Source organism: Palaemon carinicauda, chromosome 19 (genome assembly GCF_036898095.1).
Source record: "Palaemon carinicauda isolate YSFRI2023 chromosome 19, ASM3689809v2, whole genome shotgun sequence".
Classification (NCBI taxonomy): Eukaryota; Metazoa; Arthropoda; class Malacostraca; order Decapoda; family Palaemonidae; genus Palaemon; species Palaemon carinicauda.
Window position 1 is genome coordinate 78128783 of NC_090743.1, and position 24665 is coordinate 78153447.

Genomic DNA, 24665 nt, shown 5'->3' on the forward strand with positions numbered 1-24665 from the left:
TTTCACCGGGCGTCACAGGTATCTCCCCAGAAATAGATTTTTCCTTTGTCAAAATCCCTTTTCTGGGTCGTCCTGTGACGCCCGGTGAAAATGTACCAGAGAATGCCTTCCAAGCCCAAAAAACACTATCAAATAAAAGGGATAAAGTCAAACACTATGTACCCAAAAACAAAATACTATATTAAGGTAGGCAAACTAAAAATATAACACATTAGCCAAACAGGAATCCCAAAGATGGAGTAACAATAAGATGAAATGCAGGGAATCATCCCGAGAATCAAAACACAACACGAACTCAATCCTTACATGGCTAACGAATGGTATCATGAAATAACATAAGGTAAGATTAAACATACTAACAGGTAATAACCAGGGTAATGAAGTAATGGTAACATAATTCTAGAGCTAAACGACCCACCCAGGAGAGCGGCGACGTGGCGGGAGTGGCAGGTTGGAGGGAGAAGGAGAGAAATGGATGAAAAGGAAGAGCAAAGAGATTATTGGGGGGAGATAAGACTCCCAGCTGCAACCGTGGGAAATTTAAGGGCCTGTAGGTTCTTCAAATAGTGGCATTTGAAAACCATAGGAGATTTCCAACCCGTATACTTCTTAAGGTCATCAAAATCCATGTTCTGAAAGTAATTGATGGAGGTTGCTACCGACCGGATATCATGAGCATGGGGAAATGATTCCGGGTTAGCTTCCTTAATAAAGTAAAGGATTTGTTGTCTGATGCCTTGAATGGAAATAGTGCCTCCTTGTTCTCTGAGAAACAAGGGTCCAGACGAGCGGGTGGCGGTTCTAGCTAAGAATGCCTTGCGTGAAGTGACGGGACACAGAGAAGTATCTTGGAGAAGAGGGATAATCTTCCAAGGGGACCACCTATTCTGCGGGTCCTCGTTTTAGCTAGGAAAGCTCTTTCTGGAGAAAGTAGAACTTCACCTGACGGGAGGAAATCCATATTTTCAGGATTACGTGAGAGAGCTGCTAATTCTGAGATTCTAGCACCTGAGGCCAAAGCCGTTAAGAATAAGGTCTTCCTAAGAAGAGTGATGTAGGAGCAGGATTCGTTATCCGTGTCTGAAGCTAGCTTTAGTACGTCGTTCAGAGACCGAGATACCTTTTGTGGGCGCACTGAAGGTCTGAGCCTAGCGCATGCCTTGGAGTCCCTTTTGTCTGATTCTATGCAGAGGACATTTTCCGGGTCAATGTTTGCATCTCTGCGGGCTGCAAACTTCATGAAATCCACAAAGTTAGGGTTTTGGCTTTCCTTGAGGAATCTGACACAGTCTGAGTTTGGACTAATTGGGTCAGTTTGGGGAATGGGATCCGGAAGGGGCGGAGTTTCAACTCGAGGAGGAGAGGAAACCAACTGCTCTTTGGCCAGTGCGGTGCTACTAAAGCTACTGCCCCTTGGAAGGAGCGTAGTTTGTGTAAGACTTTCATCAGAAGATTCACCGGAGGGAATAGGTAAATCCTCTTCCAATGGTTCCAATCCAGGGTTAGAGCGTCCATAGCATATGCCTGAGGGTCCAGGTTGGGGTCACATAACAAGGAAGTTTGTGGTTCAGTTGTGTCGCGAATAGATCCACCTGGAGACCGGGAACCAGCCTGGAAATCCACCGGAAAGAATTCATGTCCAGAGGCCATTCTGACTCCAGTGGTTTCGTCCTGGACGAGTCGGCTATCACGTTCTGGACTCCTGCCAGGTGAGTTGCCCACAGGAACCAGTTCTTTTCTACTGCCAAGGCGAATTTCGTGACCAGGACTTGGTTGAGGTTGGGAGATTTCGATCCGCTTCTGTTTATGCAGTGCACCACTGCTGTGCTGTCTGAGATTATCCTGATATGAGTAGACCGTGGAGGGGATAGCCGCTTCAGGGTCAAGAATACTGCCATGGCTTCTAGTACATTGATGTGGAGGTGTCTCATGGTGGGGGACCAGGAGCCCTGAAACATCTGTTGGTTGTAATTGTAAGATCCCCCCCCCAACCACTCAGAGACGCGTCTGTATGAATCGTCACTTGAGGAGGAGGGAATTGCAGAGGAACCGATTTGGAAAGGTTCTCTGGTTTGGACCATGGCCGGAGTCTCTCTTTCAGGACTGAGGGAATCGACGAAATCTTGTCTCGTAAATGTATTGTAGCTCTCTTTCTTCAAACTCGGTTGATGTCTTTGAGTTTGGCTTTCAAAAAGAGGTCTGTCACTGACGCAAATTGAAGTAAGCCGAGGATTCTTTCTAAGGCTCTTCTGGACACCTGTTTGTGCTTGAGAAAGTTCTTTGTCTTGGATGCTATCTCCCTGACCTTCTTGGAAGGAAGAGAGAGCTTGTGACTTGAGAGGTCCCATTGGATGCCTAACCATTCGAAGTGGCTTGCCGGTTGCAGGCGAGACTTTTGTAAGTTGACCTTGAAACCCAGCTTGCTGAGGAATTGAATCACTTTGGCTGTAGCTTTGTTGCATTCCGGGATCGAATGTGCCCAGATTAGCCAATCGTCCAGATAGGCAACTACTTTGATCCCTTGGTTCCTGAGTTGTTCGAGCACTGTCTCCCCCAGTTTTGTAGATATCCTGGGGGCTATGCTGAGGCTGAAGGGCATGACTTGAATGCGAAGGCCTTCTTGCTTAGGCAGAATCCGAGGTAGCCTTCTTGCCTAGGCGGAATCCGAGGTAGGGGGAGAAGTTTCGTGCTACTGGGACGTGATAATAGGCGTCTGTAAGATCAATAGAGGTGGTGACGGCCCCATGGGGAAGTAAGGTCCGCACCTGCGAGACAGTCAGCATACGGAACTTGTCGCAAAGAATGTAAGAAGTCAGTTTTGACAAGTCCAGGACTACTCTCAGCACTGATGAATTCTTCTTGGGGACTGTGAACAGGCGCCCTTGAAATTTCAGTGACCGTACCCTCCTTATGGCCTTCTTCTTGAGTAATTCTTTGGTGTATTCCTCCAAGATTGGAGTCGGTTTCTGGAAGAAGGTCACTGCTGGAGGTGGAGACCCTTGTGACCATTTCCAACCTAGGCCTTTTGATACTATGCTGTGGGCCCAAGGACTGAAGGTCCATTGGTCCCGGAAGTGGTATAGTCTCCCTCCTACCTGATTCCTTTCATTGAGAGGGGGTGAATTTAGACCCCTGTCCTCCACGAGGACGCCTGGCTCTTGGCCCGCCGCGGTGGCGAAACTGACCTCTACCCCTGTTGCCGCCTCTAGAGTATCCTCGAAAGGTATTAGAGGATTCGTAAGCTGGATTGAAGGCCGGGGAGGGCATCCAAGGAGCCATGGGGGTAGGATGGTTACCTTGGGGAGGGGGAAGGTAGACCACCTGCGGTGGAGGAGCTGTATGCAGAGAAGCCGTCTTAGAGGTAGAAGGAGTTGACGAGTGAGGGCCTTGATGGAACTGAACACGGCTGGTCTTGTATGGGGTGAATCGTTGTCTCTTTTTGAAGAAAGACTGCTTCCCTGAATCTACCCTCCTTTTGGTCGAAAGACCCCATCTCACTTGTAAGTTCTGGTTAGCCCTAGCAGCATCCTGTAAGACCTTGTCTACTTCCTCCTGTGGAAACAGGGTCTTGCCCCAACAGGAGGAGGCTATGAGCCTATTTGGCTCATGCCTAATGGACGCTTCCGCCAGAACATACTTCCTGCAGTTTATCCGGGATGTCCCGAAATCGTGCAGGTTCTTACTGGAACGCTTGGAGGTTGTTCTTAGCAAACACCCGGAATAGAGACTCATCCGGGTATAGGGAGGCTAACATCTCTGCCGAGATCATGGTGTGAAGCGATCTAGCTAGTCTGTTTCTAGCGTCGAGCTCTGACTTGAGAAGGTGATCCGGTAACTTGGGGAGCTTCTCAAAGAAGAGAGGTGAGGCGCAGTCTGGGTCGAGCTTACCCACCGAAAAGGTAGCAGAGGCATCCTTCCAAAGGGCAGAGGAGCCCGGAAGAAGCAGCGAGGTGGGGTCCGTCTCCTTGAGGACAGGCACAGGGGAGCCCTCCTTGGCCGATTGGATGGTCAACTCGGCCGCTTTATCCGTAAGAGGAGACGGAACGGATTGAGGCGTGGTAAAAATTGTATAGGAACCTTTAGGGAGGGTCAGTTTGGAGTTGACGCAGCCCCAGTCGGCAAGAGTCCTAGCCCAGACAGCTTGGGCTTGCTCCTTAGGGAAGATGACAGTCTCTTTAGGGACTTTATCCATCCTAACAAGAGCATGCTCCTTCAGCCGGACGAAGCCATTGAAGGGGAACTGAAGCCCCGGAGGGTAAAATTCAATATCATCTAGAGGGCGGGTCCCTAATCCCTCTAGGGTTAATGCACCATCTATGTAGGGTGCATGGTGAGCGAACCTCCATGGGTTGTTCTTCTCGAAAGGAGGCAACTTAGAAGAGTCTGGGGCTACCGGAGGTGCCACCTGGATCCCCGCACGGAGTAGATTGGCCACCATAGCCTTCAGCTCCGTTATTGCCCCAGATTGTTGTTGCATCTGAGTCTTCACTATCTCTTTTATCATCTCTGTCAACGGGGGTTCCGAGGAACTGATCGCTGACGAAGCCTTAGCCTTAGCGGACTTTCCCATCTTGGAAGGTTGAGGTCTGGATCCCATAGGGATGTCGGGAGTAGTGGAGGGTCCTGGGACCGGAGATACAGAGACTGGCGAAGCTGAAGTACGAGACTTAGGTTTGTAATTGCGTAGATGAGAGAAAAGGGTCTGCCAACTCCGCACCACTTACCTGCTCGTCCATGGGCTCAACGTTAATATTCAGATCGGCGACGTCTCCTGAGAGTTGATTCTCGTCCTGAGGGATAGTCGCCCTGATGGATTCAATAATAGGCTCCGCTAAGATTGAGGGAACCTCTGCTGAGGAGGAGCCCGGAAAGAGACGTGAGGCCATGTCTTCGTCGAGGAGGTAGGGGGATTCGGAGGGAGCATTACGCCCAAAGCCCGAGACCCAGGACCGGAGGCTCGTTCTGGCGGTCCGGAGGACATCCTCGTCGGCCTGGAAGTGATGAGAATATTACAGAGACTGACAGAGAAAATACCCCGATAGTACCAAATATCAGTATTACAGAAAGTAATAAAGTAATTCAACACAAAATATGTTATCACCTTATCAATTAATATTGAAAATACTCACATCGTCATTCCACAGGATTGACGCAAGGTCATAACACAGCGTGCATGCCTCTGGGAACCACACCATGTAAGGGGATTGGCCCGGCTCACGGACGAAGGGGATGGCACAATGAGCGTGAGACCGGCAGACATCGTGGCCTACCGGATCACTAAGGAGGCGGAGCAACCCTTGGCATCACATCGAACTTTCTGTAATAAAAAAAGAAGACATAAGTCTGTATGCTCTCGGGAACTCTGATATAACAAGAGAAGTTATAAAGAGTCTGAGAATAATTATGAGATCTAAGGTTCTTACAAAAGAGGGCCGAAGCTCCGTTGTAAATACTGCAATAAATAAACGAGTGAACCCACTCCGTAATGCGACGGAGTAATCTATAGTAAGTGAGCCGGAGCTCGTAGTAATTACATAAGAACAGTGACTAGTGATTGGAAGATCTCCGGGGATGCCGGAGATCCGATGGTAGGTCCTTGAAATAATAAATACCCCTATTACATTATATAAACAAGTAGAATGATCTACGCAAGAACTCTGAAGGAAACCTCCGGGGGGGGGGGGGGTGAATAAGTCGTGTGGGGAGGGCCGAAGCCGGAGTCAAATGTAAGTGACTACCGAGGGGCCGAAACCCCGCCGGAGGAGTGCACTAGAATAACAGAAAGGTACGTGTTCCCAGCTCATGGTATGGCGGAGTTGGATAGGGGTTCAGATCCAGCTCCCAAGGCCCTAGCGGGGAGAGGATGGAACTAGGGGAACTAATGATGACTCAGGGCCATCCAAATAACCAATACAAAAGACTCACACACGACAGGACCTATTTAAAACACTAGCCCCAAAATACACTAAAAGTAACCACAAGATAAACATGTAAATAAAAACAAAGCGTAATTCCCGCAAGGGGAAGAGAGAGAGAGAGAGAGAGAGAACCCGTGGTTGTATGAACAGAAAACGGGAACTCCAGCTCTCGTACTAGGTATAACTAACATAAATGAGAGAGAGAGGGAGACACGTGACCGTATGAACAGAAAACGGGAACTCCAGCCTCTCTCTCTCTCTCGTGGTTACTATAACGAAAACTAAAACTAACCTTAAATAGAATACATATAAAAGTCCATGACCAACAAAAAACAATAAAAAGAGACGAACGAAGAATAGCGAAACGAGAACGAACAAGAGTGAAAATTGACAAAATTATGATATCGCCAAACGGAATAACTCAACTATAATAAAGCCCCGAACGCTATTCTTGGTTCGACTAGACAATGGAATCGTAAGCGATAAAAAGTACCAAGACAAATATATATATATGGTTCAAAATATAATAATATAAATGGCACAAGGCCTAAAGAATATAAAAGATAATGAACCTAAGATGACAAGAGTACCAAACGGGCATAACAAGTTAAACGTAAAAGCGTAAACAATAATAATGGCCACCATCGCCGTGCAAGGCCAAAGCCGTACGCACTAAAAACACTAAAATAAATAAAGATAACACTAGCCCGGTACTAACAAATCTGTCAAAACAATCTATGGTACTTAACATTGGTGCAGGAGCAAGGAGATCCTCGGTCATGATGAAACTTCACAAAAACAGAGAGAAAACCAAGCGGCACACAAAAACAAAACGACGCTTATGAAGTCCAATAGAAGGATGTAGTTCAGGTGGCGCTAACGTTGGGCGTCGATAAAGTGGCTCAGGTAAGGTAGCTAGGGCCACTGTTACGGCCCTTCCCTTTGATGAAGGAATTTTCTAAATGGAAGACAGCCTGTGAATAGTGGTTTTCACACGCCTCTGCTTTATACACGACGCCCACTGGGTGCTCACGCGAGGGTAGTAACCTCTGCATTCCATACTTTAACTTTCTCTGGTATATTTGGAAGTATTTATATCAGAAAAGTGTAAGGAAGGACCCTTTTCACCGGGCGTCACAGGTCGACCCAGAAATGTCATTTAAGGAAGGATGAGTCTTTCCTGTAATATTAATAAGATGACGCTGAAAGCGACCATTTAAGCCGTGCCAAGAAAAATATCTGACAAATTCATCCGCTCCAATGTTAAAAGTCTTGACTGCTTCGCATACTGATCGGAGGATGGAAATAAATGTAAAGGGATCATCACCCTCTCTTAGACTTAACTCCGTAATTTTCCTAATTGCATTGTTTTTACAAACCTCCTTAGAAGCAAAGGCGGAAATCAATAGTTCTTTGGCATCTACATAACGCTGTTTATCAGCTTCCAGAGAACTTAATAAAGTCTTTGCTCGACCGTCTATCTGTTGCTTCAGCAATAAAAGTAAGTCTCTGTCTGGATACTGAAATGCATTAGTTGTAGCCTCAAACTCTGCTATAAATTTCAAGAAATCTTCTTCTTTGCTTGTAAACTTAGGAAGAGGAGCTGTTGGCTGTTTCAGTAAACTGCGGGCCACATCGGGAATATTATTAGAATCATTCTTACCCCTGGAAATCTCAAGTAATGGTAGACAATGCTCAATTTTGTCTAGATAATCCTGGCAACTTGATAATTCTGGCTCCAACTCTGCTTCATCAGATATGTTAGGAAATTTCTTCAAGAGGATTCCCTGACAATTTCTTCAAGAGGATTTGGCGCTGAATGGCCTTTGATGCCCCAGTGCTTGGCTTAATGCCTAAATCCTATATTCAATTCAATTCAATTCAAGAGGATTTGATCATCTAGCTCTGACAACTTGTTTCTATAATTAACAAGAAGACCTTTAATAGCTAACTTTTCTTCTTGTGTAAGGGCAGAATAGGTGTCAGACCTATAGAATTGTTCGGTGACTTTTCTCTGAATGACTTTTAGTTGTCCGATCAGTACTTTTTAAGTTAGCCATTATAACAAACGTATAACAAATGTAAAACAATAAAATGTTAACTTTCTGAAAAGGAAAATTATATTTATTTCAATAAAATGTTAATATCCTGGAAAGGAAAATGTCAATGTCCTGCGAATAGAAATATGAGAGACTATTGGGAGCCCCAGTTGTGGTCAATTCTCTACTGGATCATCTGCACCATCATTAAGCACCTTTCTTCGTGTTGCCCCACGTTGGGCGCCATAAGCAGAACACCATAAAAATCTGAGGTTTGAAATAAAGGTTGAAAGGAAAAATGTAATTAAATATGATATTTATTACATAAATAAGCCTTTAAAATGACGTAGTACCGTAGTTACAAACAATTGGTAGGAGAACAAGGCAATTCACGCATATCGTAGGGCGTTTCCTTCGTTCTGCTTCGCTCGCTGTCTGTAAAGAATATTCAGGAAGATTAGTATCTAAAAGTCATTGTCTTTTATGTAGAAGAATATACCCATAGGAATAATAACCCACTTAAAATTACCTTACAATTGAGCAACTGAGGTTTACATTAGTATCAGGAAGGAAATAAAAGGGCCGATACACCGCAACCAAACACCATCCTGAAATGAACGGTAAACCTAATATAAATTTGCTCGGTCGTAATATGGGAGACAATCCGTCATAAATATAACCTCTCGAAACATTAATGTATTAGACGATTCTCTTACCCAAGTGTTAACAACGTGAATTTATGAATAAGCTAGAGTTACTAGTCCGAGAGCAAAATCACCTGAAAGGACAAGAGAATATGATGTATAAAACATATGGACCACAAAAAACTATTACGAATCTTCATAAGATTAAAAATGACAGACAGGAAAACTTGAATAGGCAACACAAGGCAATGAGAGTTCGCAATGATAACCTTAAAAATAAGCCCTATATATTCTTGGTACTCACCATTGTCGAACCATGCACAAAGGCGTTGCAGATGGATTTTGGCAGATGTTCACAAGAGGGTGACGTAGACCAGGGATCCCAATAAAAGCCTTTAGCCTAAGACAGGCATGTCGGACAAATCGAAATTGTAGGAACCTTCACAGGTGAGTGAGGTCTCTGCTCTCTTCTCTGTGTCTCTCTCTGACACTGTCGGATGGCCGGGCTGCCTGGCTCCTCGTCGCCGTTTTCGCTCGAGTAAAGCATATGGAAGGAGGAGGAGTTAGCAAACTACCCATCTTTAAAGACTGGACGGTAGGAAAGACAGTTTGATGGTACCAAGAGTAGGGCAATTGAAATACCAAGTTCTTAATAATTACTAGTCTTTCCTGTCGCCATGTGAGAATATGAAATGTCTTGTACACCAGATTTTGTAATCTTGAAATCTGGTGTAACTTTTTCTCAAAGTTTACTTGGTATTAGTGGGGAAGTACAGGCACAAGTGATTCTGGACTCAGTGTCTGTGAAGATCTCAACCATGGATATGCCTATTGATGTGAGCTCACAGACAGTGAAATAGAAAAGGAACCATGTTTGTTCCAGGTCGTCCTTTTCTAGTTTATGGAATTTTATCCTTCCTATCATTGTAATCCTCTTTTTCTTCTGAGAAGCAAAAGCAAATGGAGTAGAACAATTTGTACACTTAAGGATAGCTGTAGGAAATCTTGCCAGAATTATTATGATGGTTCGTCTATTTTAGATTCTGACTGTAGTGACCCTTATATACCTACTTCCTGCAAGAGTTCCAGTTCTTCTCAGGTGTTTAGGAAGTCAACTTCTCTTATCTTGTCCATTACCATCAACTGCGTGGAGCTGGACATCCTTGTTCTCCTCACTCCATTCCTCTCTCTCTGTCTCAGGGTGTTTTGGTATCTGGTTAGAAGTGAAGGCTCAGACTTGTCATCACATTAGGGAATATCAAAAGGCTTCTTTTCTTGTATCCGTAGTGTCAGCAAAGCAAGTTGGGCTGCTTCTTGGTTTCCCCTATTGGACTTCTCATTCCAAAGGTTGGATATTGAAGATGGTTGTCTTTGTTTCTGTCCTTGTGGAAAAGACTTAGAACCTGGTGGGACCTAATCCTAGATTTAGATCGTTTTGTATCTTTCTTTTCAGGATGTCGTAAGTGCTAACAGAGATGAGATACTCCTATGTCCTATAAGACTGCTACATTTTTATTTAGAAAGGACTCATCATCTCATGTCTGAGGGTAAACAACTTTTTGTAACTACTGTCAGAGCCAACAATGTTATCTAAATTAAATGAGCAGCATTGCCTTCCTTAGCTTTGTTCCTACATGAATTATGAATAAAAGACTACCATCCTTTAATAGGATTAATGTATGACTTCATTGAAGCTAGAACTGTCATCTAAACAGATGCCTGACTGGAGCAAGGTATGCTCCATCCACCTGCTAAGTGGAGAATCTCTCACTTACTTTGGTTGCGGTTCTATATTGATGTACTTTTATGTGTCCTTAATCTTGATTGTTAAATGCTTCTTTTCTGTTTTCAAAGTGTTTGTATCTAATGATGACTCCCAGGGCAGATATGCTGCTTTTCCCTGGTAACTCCAGCCAGTACATGAGCAAGCCGGAGGTGGATCCCCATTGACTGTGTAGCTTCTGCATCAGACATGGCTATTCACAGTCATCCCCCCATGATAAGTGTAGGTCGTGGCCTCTTCAGTTGATGCGATTCTTTTGCAGGTAACTTGGCAGCACCTAAGCTAATGCCTAAAACAATCTATAGCTCTTGTTCTTTTTGGGGTTGAAGTCTGCGATGTAAACATATATCCTCAAGGCTTTGGTTTTCAGTTCAAAGTCAGAGCTTCAGACTGTCTGCCTCATCAAGCATTCATGCTCACCTATTTGTTGCTTGCTTGATCAAGACTCACCTCTTAGGTTTTTCCTACAGTCAGCTTGTTCTATCTCCAGGAGTGAGACAGTTGACCTACTGTATATATTGTATTAGCTGTGATAGTATATCATGCGGTACTTATTTTCATTAACAATAAACATACTGTATACAGTACAGTATTTATATTGGAACAAATTCAGTTTAATGGTAAGCATTCTTCCTTGAGGTAGCCTGCTATGATGAAAGTTCTTGACCTAGAATCTTATTGCATAAGAATGTACTTTCTACCAATTAAGTAAAATTGACATCAACATTATCTTCTTTTATTATGTGAAAAGATCGCTAAAAATATAATTTTTTATTGGTATACGCATTTGTTTTGGTGTTCAGTACAATACAGTATATGAATAATATTACCACAGGTACTAATTATTTGATATTATTTTGTAAAGTATAAAAAAAAAATTGGTTAAGGATCTATGCAACAAAAAATAGACTCTTGTATCCACTTTGGCAGCATTGGGAAAGAAACAAGATGGTGTGAAAATGAAATATTTGCTCACCAACAAGGGAGACTCGTAAAATTTGTAGGTGTAACAAGGCAAGGCAATGGTGTCTGGAAGGAGAAATGTGATGCAACTTGAGTTATTCTTTTGATACTGATGAAAAGGTCAAGCAACTTTTCTTCTGATATCATAACTTTGTTCAGGATACATAAGTAAATCTCAGTTGGATTCCCTGACTATCATAGTTCTGTTGTGGAAATGTTGAGATATCAACAACACCTAATTATTTTCCCAGAGGATGCTGGGAGTTCAAATAGGCTTTCATGTGGTTGAAAATTTAATAATTTTTGGTCTTTTTGATAGACAGCGCTATTTAGATGTTTTTTTTTTTTATTTCAGGGTATCCCAACAAAGAAAAATCGCTACAAATTCCATGGAAGCTTGAGAAGAATTTTGAAGGTTTTAGGTTATTTACATCAGAGTCAAAAGTAAATATATAGTGTCCCATAATGTAGAAAGAGGCCATTGAAAGAATCAGGTAATGATTTAATGTAATATTAGATATGTCACTTTAATAATTATATGAGGCATTTGCAAGTACAATACATGTACTGTATACAGTATATCAATGTACAAATTAAAAATACTTATTTATATTACTAAGAGGCTACTCTTCTGCTTGTGAAGTATTTTAGCTTTCAATTAATATAGATTTGTTATACTATAAGTTATTGCTAAATGAATTGCTTGTTGGTTTGAGAACAGTCTTTTTTATTGGAATGTTTAAAGTGATTTAAGTAATCTAGAAATATTAAAGAATTATTTTTGAATATGTAAATAACTTGGATGCAGGTTACTTTTGTGAGAAGTATAGAACTTGGTGTTAAAAAATATAAAATTTCTCTTAATTCAACAATTTTATTGAATAAAATATTGACAAAATTTATTTCTACAGTATTTGTAGACAAAAAAGCATACTGGGTATTTGGTACTGTGTATCCAGAGAAAATGGAAGCTGAAAATCCATTATCATTGTCGACAATCAAGCAAGAAAAAGAAAATCTGGAGGACAATCTTACCGAAATCACAGTTGATGGGTCTTTATTTGTAGACACTTTCTTAGATATCAAAGAGGAGCCAGAATTTATTCACTGTGATGAGTTTAACGCAAACTATTCTTGTCATTCTATAAAGTGTGAGGAAGACTCAATAAGTTGTAATGAAGGAAGTGAAAGAAAGAATATTAAAGAAGAGAATAAACCATCCCATATGGTATTCACTGAGAAAGTCGAAGTACCATTTATATCGGTGGGAGAATTACTTCATGATAAATTGGCCGATAATTCAGATAAAAATCCCCAAAATAGAGTAATTAATTCTCGGGTGACTAACGCTACAGAAAAATCGGTAACTTGTGCTGAATGTCAAAGTAGTTTTTCCGACTTGAGTAAACTTAGAACCCACATGACAATTCACACTGGGGAGAAGCCATTTTCCTGCTCCGAATGTCACAGTACTTTTACTCGCATGTATCATCTCAAAACCCACATGAGAAGTCACACAGGCGAGAAACCATTCGTTTGCTCTGTTTGCAATAGAGGTTTTTCTCGCTCGAGTCGCCTCAAAAACCACATGAGGATTCATACGGGAGAAAAACCATTTTCTTGCTCTATATGTCAAAGATGTTTTACTCTAGCAAGACATCTCAAAATCCACATGAGAACTCATACGGGTGAGAAACCATATATATGCACTGAATGTAAAAGAAGTTTTTCTCATAAAGATAATCTTAAAATACATATGAGAAATCATACAGGAGAAAGGCCTTTCAAGTGCTCCGAATGTCCGAAAGGCTATTCTCGTTTAAGTAGTCTCAAAATACACTTAAGAACTCATACGGGAGAGAAGCCATTTACTTGCAAGGAATGCCAAACTAGTTTTTCTCTCTCACATCATCTCAAAAGGCACATGAAAATTCACACAGGGTGAAAACCATTTACTTGCTTCAAGTGCCTAAGGATTTTGCTCTCTACTGGATCATTTTAAAATCCTCGTGCATAATCATTCAATTAAGGAAACTAAGTGTCCAAGCAGTGCTTTGCATGTAAATATAGTAGATTGGAAATATATTTCAAGATTAGCAAAGGAAAGATATTGTTCTCTTGCACTGTATGATGTAATTTCTGTCTTGTGTATAGTCTAAAACATACAGCACTTGTTCACAAAATCAAATAGTAATTTTCTCAAGAAGTCTCAAGATGCATGAGAGTTCAGTTACTAGATCTATTTATTTGAATATGTAAATAGTAATTCTAAATCCATTTATGATATAAAGAGGAATAAAGAAACTTGGAAATTTATAAGGAGAAACTATCCAAGCATATTAGGAAGTAAGTAGTTTTTTCTGTAAATCTCAAATGGCTTCTTGCCATCTTACCAAAGTTCAACCCCAGTAACACTGCCGCTGAGGTACATATAGTGATAGAAATTGTATGCTGTTGGTATGTTTTATACCATTAATGCTAGTCGGGAAAGTGAGGGTTAAAGCCAACCACAGTCCTTTATAGCTAATATGCTAACATCTATGGTCAAATTCCTTTACTGTAGACATATTTTATGAATGCTTGTAATTTTCTGAATTGATTGGTTAAGTTCTTTTGAAAAGTGAGTTCTAAATTAATATTGGCCTTGAAACAGGTTTTTTATCTCTCCACCTGCTTGACACCATTCCTCATTTATTTCATTACTACAATCCAGCCGTCATTCTTAGTACCTCTAGTTTAAAGTCAAATTCTTCAAAATATCAATTTTATATGCAAGTATCAAGTCTGCTGAATAGGTTAGTGTAGGTCGTACACTCAAAAGACTTTTAGTGAGGTGTACCTTACTGCTACTTAGGAGGGGTAGCCAACTACCCCGCTTACACACACACACACCTGTTGTCTTGTTGCTTTTTACTTTTGGCTCGGTGAGAGTAGATGTTCATCTCTCTCCCCGCCAACTTTTTACTTTTGGCTCAGTGAGAGTAGACGTTCATCTCTCTCCCCGCCAACTTTTGTTCTTACTGGCGTTTTGACTTTTTTGTTTTACTTATGTTTTTGTTTTTATATATATTTAAACATTCATGTAATGTTTATATGTATATATATATATATATATATAGAGAGAGAGAGAGAGAGAGAGAGAGAGAGAGAGAGAGAGAGAGAGAGAGAGAGAGAGAGAGAGAGAGAGAGAGCAAAGCGAAAAATCTATTTTTGGGTGATATGGCCATGTCGTCCTGAAGGAATGTTCCTTTATGCAGCTTTCTAAGGGATATTTGGCTATAGTGATACTCCCAGAGAATTAACCACAGGTTTCCAGAATTCTAACTCCTGGTGCGAGTATCCTTAATATAACTCTTAAGGATATCGCATAATATCAGGGGATGTATTTCTTGATACGACACATGGCAATCTTCACCCCAAATAGAGTTTTCGCTTTGAGGGGGAAGAGTGGCGAAATTGAAGGGGAGCCGCTATCAAGGTTACCCGGTGGATCCCCTCCCTGTACCACCCCGGTGAACTATTCCTTGTTGTAATTAAGCATGGATAGCCGCAGATAGAGTAGTTTCGGGTGGGGACTCTGTTACATATATGTATACTCCCTTTTAGAAAGGAGGGAGGGTCCATCAGGACAACATGGCCATATCACCCAAAAATAGATTTTTTGCTTTGCTCAAAATCGTTTTTTTGGGCTCAGCCATGTCGTCCTGATGCAAGTTTACCAGAGAATTACTTGAAAGTACTATATCTGTGGGTTTGTATAAGTGCCTTTACTTTGAATGAGTTCCTTATATGGTCTCCTAGACCTTTATATATGACATTACCGTTATTTGTCATATCCACTAAGCTTGGAACTAGCTTAGTGCCCCCTGCAGGGAAAGTGTCGACTTTGACTATATGGATTCAAAGTTTGTGTCTCCATAGGGACGGACGGTAAATCTTAGAGATTACCCTTTATCCCTTGGAAATCTGTACTCTGATTTCACGTTTGGCCCTTCTAGGGCTTAATTAAAACTCTAGTATGTTTTATTCGTCTGTTACTGAGATAGCAGCAATAAGACGCAAATACGTTCAGTATTTTACCTTGTAGCTTAATTATCAATTGTAGTTACAATCAGGTATGAATCTGATCCGACATCGAAAACACATCAGGATCCATATTTTCTCCTTTTGGGAAAATATGTAATTCCATCGAAATGATGCCACTCAATAGAGATGTGAAACCAAATCTGACTGATCTGTACAGATTTTGGAAATGCATGAACACCGTGACGCAAACGTTCACTCGGCACTGGTGTTATCGGTCAGATGTGCACCTATGTGGAACAGTGTGTTAATCATAGTTATGATTTGCACTTGAGGGTAAATGTACCCATGCACCCGATGCACTGGAAAGTCCCAAAGCAGTTCACTGTTCGTCGCAGGCTTAGACGACGGGTTCTTTAGAACTACCCGCCGCCACCACAACATGTCTTATCTTATGTACTTGCTTCGAATAGTGTTGGAAGAAGTTCCGTGAAGAAGCAATTTTCTTAGGATCATGAACTGCAGGTGAGCTGTCAAGATCCGCTCTGCGAATAAGTAGGTGAGCACTGCTCTCAGTTATTTTTAGGGATAGATTTTTTATCCTAAGGTATCGCCTCGGAAGAGCTGTCCTTCCTTGAAGTCTGAAGTTCTACGAAGATAGACCTTAAAACCCCCTAATGGGCATAGGAAGACATTTTCCTTCAGTGGGTAGATTCTCCAAGGACCCCACCTTTTGGTGGGCAGCCCGTTTTGGTGAAAAAAGTAGGATCGGGAAAGGATTCAGTTCTCCCTCTTCTGTGAACTGAATCTGGCCTATATTTCATTAACTCTAGCCCCTGAGGCTATTGCGAACAGAAAATTGACCTTCTGTATTAGCTCCTTTAGAGTACAATCCTCATTGTTTAGGTTTGAAGCATATTGTAAGACTTTGACCAACGACCATGTAATGGGCTTTGGAGGGGTTGTTGGCTTGGGTCTAGTGTATGCTTTGGTACCTTAAAAAAGGTTTCGCTTATGAGGTTCGTCTCAAGGCGTATAGAAGAGGTCTAGTCAAGGGCGACTTACACGTGGTTATCGTAGTGGAAGTCAGGCCTCGTTCAAGTAGGTAAAAGAAGAAAGAGAGACAGAAACCTTTGAAATTTCTGTAGGTCACCTTGTTTTCACGAGGGGTGTCCCTTTCTTCCAAGACAATTCACATTGTCTCCTGGTTGGACTTGACTTGTACTCTACAATAAAGTCAGTCATATTCTTGAGATCCCGAACTTTTGTTCGCTGTTAGAGCGAAAAAATCCTGAAATGCAGGTTGTTGTATCTCAGGGATGAAATGTAATAGCCGACTTCTGCACCAGATTTGATAAAGCTGGGTACGGCAGAGGAAACAGCTACAGTTTCAATTCTAGAATTAGAGTAAACCATTGTTTTTTGGCCATTTGGGGGCCACTACATGAGCTGTTCCTTTGCAGGATATTAGATTGTCGAGGACTTTTAGCAAGAGATTGGTTGGTGGAAGCAGATACATTAGATTCCATCCGCTCCAGTCGAAAGACATGACGTCTATCGCTTCTGTTTAAGGTTCTCGTAAGGGGCTACTAGTTCTTGTTGTCGCTCGTTGCGAAGAGGTCAATCTGTAGTTCCGGAACTTTTATCGAGAAAAAGGGAGAATGAGTCTGCGTCTAGGGACCATTCTGTCTCTATCGGCTTTCGCCTGGATAGAGCATCCGCCGTCACATCGCGGAACCCTTGAAGGTGAACTGCTTGATAATGCCATCTACTCTTCCTTGCCAGGCGGAGGATGGCTAACATCACATGGTTGATGTGAGGTGAACTCGAGCCTTGTCGATTAGACATATTACTATCACCTCGTTGTAGAGAGCTAATCCGATGTGGACTGTTCTGCGAGGGGATAGTCTCCTCAACGTCGGGAGGCCTGTCATAGCCTCCAAGATGTTGATGTGAAAGTTTTGAACTGGAATGATCAATTTCTTGCCCTTTCCTTTCATATGGATGGCCTCCCCGTTCTTTCAGGGAGGCTTCTGTGTGTATCGCCACTGATGTTTGTGGTGGTAGCAAGAAAATTGTCTGTGCTAGGCTCTTATTCATTGATCACGGCCTCAATAGCGTGCGCGATCGGGTTGGTGTCAACCTTGTCGATCTCTTCAAGCATTTAAGGCGTATCTTCTCCAGACTCCTGGCACATCCTTTGGCTGTGCTTCTTAGCACCGGGTCTGTCACTATTGCGAACCGGAGAGAGCCCAGTACTCTTTCCTGTTGGCATTTTGAAATCCTCTTGTGTTGGATTAGTCTCTTGACAGATACCGCTATTTTTCTCCCCTTTTTAATAGAATGGAGAGGTGGTGTGACTGCAAGTTCCCATGGATTCACAACCATTGAAACTTGTGAGCTGGAGAAAAGCAAGACTTCTAGCGACTGGTCTTGAGGCCATGGTGTTCCAGGAACTGGATCACCTTTCCAGCCGTATGCGGACAAGTAGTCTTGGATGCTGCCCGCACCCACCAATCGTCCAGGTATGCTATTACCTGCATTCCTTCGGAGCGCAGGTGCTGGACAATTGTGTCCGTGAGTTTTGTGAATACCTTTGGGGCTATATTTACTCCAAAGGGCATGGCTGTGAAGACAAATTTTGTCTTCTGTAGCCTGAATCCTAGGTAGGAGGAGAGGGGGCGACTGACTGGTAGGTGCCAGTAAGCATCTGCCAGGTCTATTGAGACTGTGTATGCCCCTTTTTTGGTAGAAGGGTCCTTATGTGTTGCAATGTAAGCATCCGGAACATGTTGTTCTCAATGAACTTATTGACTGGAGAAAAGTCTAGAATGACTCTGCGTTTGTCCGAGTCTTTCTTGGGAACACAAAACAGCCTTCCCTGGAATTTTGATGGACTTCGCTTTTCTCATTACCTTCTTATTCAAGAGTTTTGAGGTATATTCTTCCAATACGGGGGTGGAGTGTTGAAAGAATTTTGGAAAAGTGGGGTGGATTTTTGTTCCATTTCCAACCAAGTCCATTCGTAATTTGGCTGTGGACCAGGGATCGAAGGTCCAACGATCCCGAAAGTAGAAAAATCTGTCTCCTACCTGGAACCTCTCATTGTGTAGAGGTTCCTGAGGACTTGTTTCCGTGACCGCGTCCGCCTCCACCCTTGGGGGTGTTTCTGGAGGATCCGGTTTTTGGGCCCTTACCATTGTCGGGCCAAAAGGAGGTCGAGTGCCTCCCAAAGCCTGGATTAAACACAGGTGACTGGCTACTAGCTGTTGAAGGACCATCGGGAAGGTGGTTTGTGGCTGGGATACCATTTGAGGCACTGTGGTCATGGTCACTGTCGGAAATTGTGCAGTTCTGATAATTATTTCCTCTTTAAGGACATGCCCCACTTTTGGAGCAGGTTCCCATTCTCTGTGGTGGCTTGGGTAATGACCTCTTGGACCATTTCCAGTGGGAAAGGGTCTATGCCCCCGATACATGATGAAATCAGTTTTCTGGGTTCGTGTTTCACTGTTGATGCGGCAAACACATGGTCTCTACCGGTCCTTTTTTGACCTGAGAAAAAAACCTACAAATCCATCACAAGGGTGGGGCGTTACTAAAGGCCTGCACACATTTTTTAAGTGGTTCTGACGAGACAGGGAGGCTATAAGCTCATCTTTCGTCTCCTGTTCCCTTCTCAAGGGATGGTTTGGCAACTTTGGAAGGTTCTCGTTAAACTGCTGACCTGCTATCTCCGGATCCAACTTCGATACGGAGAAGGTTAGATGTACTTCTTTCCACTTCTCCTCGCAGGTAGGCATAGCTAGAGACCTTTCTCTAGGATTGGGCAGGGTTTGCCCTCTGCGACTGCTCTTCTAACACAGTCTAGGGCCTTCCTCGAAAAGGAGGAAACCTCATGAGGAAGGAGCAATGATGGTTGGATGCTTCTTGTTCACTGCTGAGACTTTGGAGTTATTATATCCGGCCCCTTTCTGGGTCTTGGTAAGGATGGCTTGGGCCTTGTCATGTTCGAGGACAATGACTTCCTTCGGTATAGCCTCCTCGCGTGATGTATGTTTATCTCGTAGTCTCACGAAGCAATCTGGTTACGCTGAAAGCTGGGCCAGAATTGAAGCTCTTCAAGGGGATTGGGCCCCAACTTCTAGGAAATATAAAGCTTCCTATTCAACCTGGGTATGTGTTCCGTCTACCCCCAGGAGTTGGTTCGGAACAGTGAGGGAGAACAAATATTTTAGGGGGCTTAACGGAGCCTCTGGAAGCGCTAGGGCGTTTCCTTCCCTGTACCTCTCTTTGCCTCTCTTTGAGATCTTGTTTATTCTCCTCTTGTTCCTTCCGGAACAGTGTCAGCATCCGCTGGATCGACTCCAGAAGTGTTTTGCTCCTGCAAACTGTCTAGCCAGTTGGGGAGTTGGGGTTGGAGAGGTTGACGACATAAGTTTATATGCCGGCACAGTGAGCTGAGGTACCTCAGTCATCGTCGAAACGGATCCTTCTTTCTCCATGGGTGGTTGAACCACTCCTTATACAGGGCCTTCTTGCATTAGGTCCTGTCTGGTGTCAATGGATGCCTCTGACATCTGAATTTGGAGGATGTCCAAGCCTTGCAGTACCTGTTGTTATCCGTGTCCACTGTCCGTCGGAATGAGGGAGGCTGGACCTGTGCCTGAGGCACAAACGTATTCAATTGAGCCTTAGGGAACAGTGGGCACTTCAAAATTTGTTAGGTATGTAAGGTCCCTGAAAGTTCTCTGGAAGCCTCATACTCACCTTTGTTGGGTTTCCCTTGCTGTATCCCTTGACTCCATAGTGTCAGGGATGTCTTACAAAATCGTCGGTCAGCAAGGTCAAGCGATTGAAGTGACCTTTCGGGTCCCTGAACCTCTGGGATCCAGATACGATGCAGCAGGGGCATAAGACCCGTGCATCGTACTGTATGCCCACAAAAGTTCTTACTCTTGTGGTTGCAGAACACTCCTGTACACTTCGCCATTGGCTCCTCCTGTAAGGGAGAGAAGGGTGAATGAGTATTAGGTTGTTTATATTATTGATATAATATATGCTAAAAATACGGGTTCCAGTTCCTCAGGGATCCAAATACGATGCAGCAGGGAGCATGAGACCTGCACATGTTGTGGCCTTAAAAGGTCCTACTTTTGTGGTTGTAGAACAGGGCTGCACACTTCACCTTGCCCTCCATCTGTAAGGAAGGAAAGAGTAAAATGAGTATGGGGTAATTTATCATACTGATAATTATTCACATATAGTAAATAGTAATCATTACTATTATAATTATAGCTTAGGATAGTAAGCTAGAAAGGAAATAGAAAAGACACATATCTGTGTATCCCGTCCAGGCAATTGCTGTGACCTCCCTCAATATTAATATTTTAAAATTTCCTTATTAGGGAAATATAGGGTGGAATAGCTCTCGTCCGTAGAGCTGGAGTCAGTGTATACTAGCACTAACTCTCCCACAAGGGAATATTAATACTGTAGGGTAAAGATTTTTATGTTTTGATGATCTAGGATACATCAGAATGTTGAAGGAATACTTCACTTCAACATTTGCTTTGCGGTCTCAACAATGGACTGTAAGGACACACAGAATATGTTGGAAAATCATACTACTGTATGTTATATACTATAGTTTTCTAACTGCTGTATTTCTATACTGCAGGAATACTGGCTACTGTATAGTCTTATACCATAGTTCTGCCGGCATACTTCCGGCTAGGCTAGTACCTGGCGGCACTAACCGACAGAGAAAGAGAAAGCATGGATAGAAGGGCTACCATATTATTATAGTTTAGTAAAATATTAAGGGTTGTAGGAACTACTGTCTCTACTGCCTTCTTTCCAGAATGAGGATTCAAATGGAAGGGGAGAGAATGTATTCATTCTAGCTTCCATCCAGCCACAATATCTGTTGCCGGCTGCACTACCGGTTACAGGGTTTGTGGATGGTAGTCCAAGAGAGGACTGAAGAATACTCAAAGCTGTAATGGGTCTCCCACCGGCAGCTGTCATGGCCGGCACAACCTTTCCCTGAGCTTTGCTTCCATTAGGGGAAAGGTCGAAGCGGCACTCTAGCCGCCTTTGTAGGAGCCCGGCCGGCATCGTAATCAGCCTGGCAAGCAGGGAGATTGTAGAATACCGGCCACAGATGTTGTGACAGCCAGGCCATCACTAAAGGACAAAAGGGGAAGGGAAAGGGTCTTATATTTGCATAGAAAGAAGGCGGCACATCTGCCTCCCACTTTCAACAGCAAAATAAGGAAACATAGTTTCCTATGCCGGCGCCGTCTTGGGCGGCAGAAGAATAACTATTCCTCAGCCTAAGACATTGCCGGATATAAGACATGTCTTCTAGACCACAAGGGAGAAGGTGACGGCAACTGTACTACCACTTTCGGTTGTGGACTAGGGAAGCCGAGCTTCCTATGCCGGCAACTGTGAAACCGGCAGGGGAATGACTAATCCCCCACCGGTGGAGTTGCCAACAACAAGACTGAATACTCTGAGTTACTGTCGTAATTCAAAGCCAGGATACTCACCGGCAAAGAGGAGAGACAGAAACACTATCTCATCAAGCCAGAGTACACTACTCTATGGCAAGACCAAAGATAGGGTTGCCGCCTAATAGCGGCACTCAGAGAGAAGGCAGGGTTTATCCTTAAATCTCTAAAAGAGACGAGTATCGAATAATGTTAGTAATTCTAGGAGATGTGCTTTCTGATTGAATTAATTAAACGATACAAGAGGATAAACGGGGATAACGTTACTAAAGTACAGTAGACCCCCGCCATGCAACATTAATCTGTTCCGGAGTTGGTATCGTATGGTGAAAATGTCGTATGGCGGGCAATAGAATAGCTAATGCGTGCAAAACCCCAGGTAAAAACATCAAAATTTTATATACTTATTGAAAATTAGTAACAAAATAGTATAGTAAGCACTGTACTACAGTATACTTATATATAATATACATATACTGTACAGTATATTATTAAATAACATTACAGGTATAAATAAAAGTTATATACTGTACTGTAAAGGAAAAATTAAATTTTATTTACCTTTGGAGTGACGCGACTTGAGCTGGTAGTGGGTGGAGGCAGAGGGGGGAGGAGACGGCAGATATAAAAACGTATCAATGCTAATTATGTTATGTACACTTAATAATAAATTTATTCTTACTATTAAACACTTGAAATTAAAAATGCTTTTTTTTTTATTATTTTTGTCTTTTGAAATTTTTTTTACATTTTTTTTTTCTTAGAACTTGAAAAGTTACTCTTTAGCTTTTTTAATAGAATCACTTATATCATCTTTGCTTTCTGACACTTCTCTTTTGACGAAATATCTATCCAAAGAAGCCTGTTTCTGGCAATTCCTCAACATATTTCTAAAATGACTCATACACTTGTCATTAACACACTCCATAAGACAACCTATGTGAAGTTTTTCCGGGTGTGTTTTTTTCAATGAATCTCGTAAGGTTTTCATACCAACTGATAGCTTCCCTTATTTCTGCCGATGTCGTTTCTCCAGTCTCCCCCCTGTCCTCGCCACCACTAGAGCTGTGCTCTTCTTGAATGATTGTCAACTGCATTGCCTCCAACTCCTTCAAGTCTTCAGTCGTAAGCTCCTCCCTGTGCTCCTCGATAAGGTTATGGACGTCAGCCTCATCGACAACAAGCCCCATGGACCTCCCGATTGAAATTATTTCCTCAACATCACCCTCAGGGGCAGGATCATCAACGGCCTCGTCTTGGGTTGAGGGTTCGAATCCTTCGAAGTCGCGTTCTGCCACAACAGCTAGCCACAGTTTCTCCCATGAGGAGTTCAAGGTGCGCCGTAAAACCTCATTGCAAGCTTTGTCGATCACCTTCAGGCACTGAACGATGTCAAAATGCCCCTTCCAGAATTCACGGAGGGTGAGTTGAGTGCTTTCAGTCACTTCGAAGCATCTTTTGAACAGATGCTTCGTGTAAAGCTTCTTAAAGTTGGCAATCACTTGCTGGTCCATAGGCTGGACGAGAGGGGTGGTATTCAGTGGCAGATAGAGAACCTTGATGAAGGAGAAATCAGGATGAATGATGTCCTCGAGGCAAGGAGGGTGAGCAGGGGCATTGTCCAGTATCAGGAGACATTTGACAGGAAGATTGTTCTCTTCTGAAAATTTCTTGACAGCAGGACCGAAGCAGACGTTTATCCACTCAATAAATATGGTCCTCGTGACCCAGGCCTTGGCATTAGACCTCCAAAATACCGAGAGCCTATCCTTCGTGATATTTTGTGCCTTGAAGGCACGAGGATTCTCCTAGTGGTATACCAGTTGGGCTTAATTTTTAAGTCCCCACTGGCAATTGCACAAAATGCGAGGGTAAGTCTGTCTTTCATCGGTTTATGACCAGGAAGTTTCTTTTCTTCAGCTGTGATATATGTACGACAGGGCATTTTCTTCCAGAAAAGGCCAGTTTCATCACAGTTAAACACTTGCTGAGGAATGTAGCCTTCTCTGGAAATTACTTTCTCAAACTTCTTGAGGAATTCTTCTGCTGCTGTCTTGTCAGAACTGGCTGCCTCTCCATGCCTGACGACTGAGTGAATACCAGTCCTCTTCCTAAAACAATCAAACCACCCATGAGAAGCCTTGAACTCTTGGGGGGCTTGCTGTGACGTTCCTTCATCTCCGCTGTCTCCCTGGGCTTCCACGAGATCGGTGAAGATGGCGCTCGCCTTGTGCGAAATTACTGATTGTGTGGGTGTATCACCAGTGATTTCCTTTTCTTTAATCCATAGTAGAAGGAGTCTCTCCATCTCGTCGTTGATTGAGGTCCTTCCAATGGCAAGGACAGTCATGCCTTTAGAAGACTTACTTGCTTTAATAGCTTCCTTGTTTTTGATGATTATACCAATTGTTGACTGGTTATGGCCATTTGTACTAGCGAGGGTAACGATACGCATGCCTTCTTCGTATTTCTTTATTATCTCCAGCTTCGTTTCAATAGTAATCATCTTCTTACTTCTCCCTTTAACATCACTAGCAATCTTGGGACCCATGGCTAACGAATTAAAGTTGGAAATAAGCACTAAAATGCACAAAAAATACGATATCGCAAGCACTAACAAGAGATCAAGTCTTTACGAAATGCATACGAGATTCTGAACTGAGCACGCGTATAACAAAGAGAGAGAGAGGCAGCATCTCTCTCAGTCATTGTGGGAGGGATTTCGGCCAATAGCGTATCGGCATCTTAATGATGCCATGACTAGCAGACCAGCTTCT

General features: G+C 42.9%; 1 protein-coding gene across 1 annotated transcript in view; it reads left to right on the forward strand.

Moving 5' to 3' along the window:
• Positions 1-14195, forward strand: part of LOC137658691 (gastrula zinc finger protein XlCGF8.2DB-like) — a 560850-nt gene extending 546655 nt beyond the window's left edge. Inside the window, exon 4 of the mRNA XM_068393683.1 lies at positions 11703-14195. Within this exon, the coding sequence (XP_068249784.1) occupies positions 12150-13292 (1143 nt within the window). The 5' untranslated portion in view covers positions 11703-12149 and the 3' untranslated portion in view covers positions 13293-14195. The remainder of the gene's footprint in view (positions 1-11702) is intronic.
• Positions 14196-24665: the final 10470 nt, after the last annotated feature.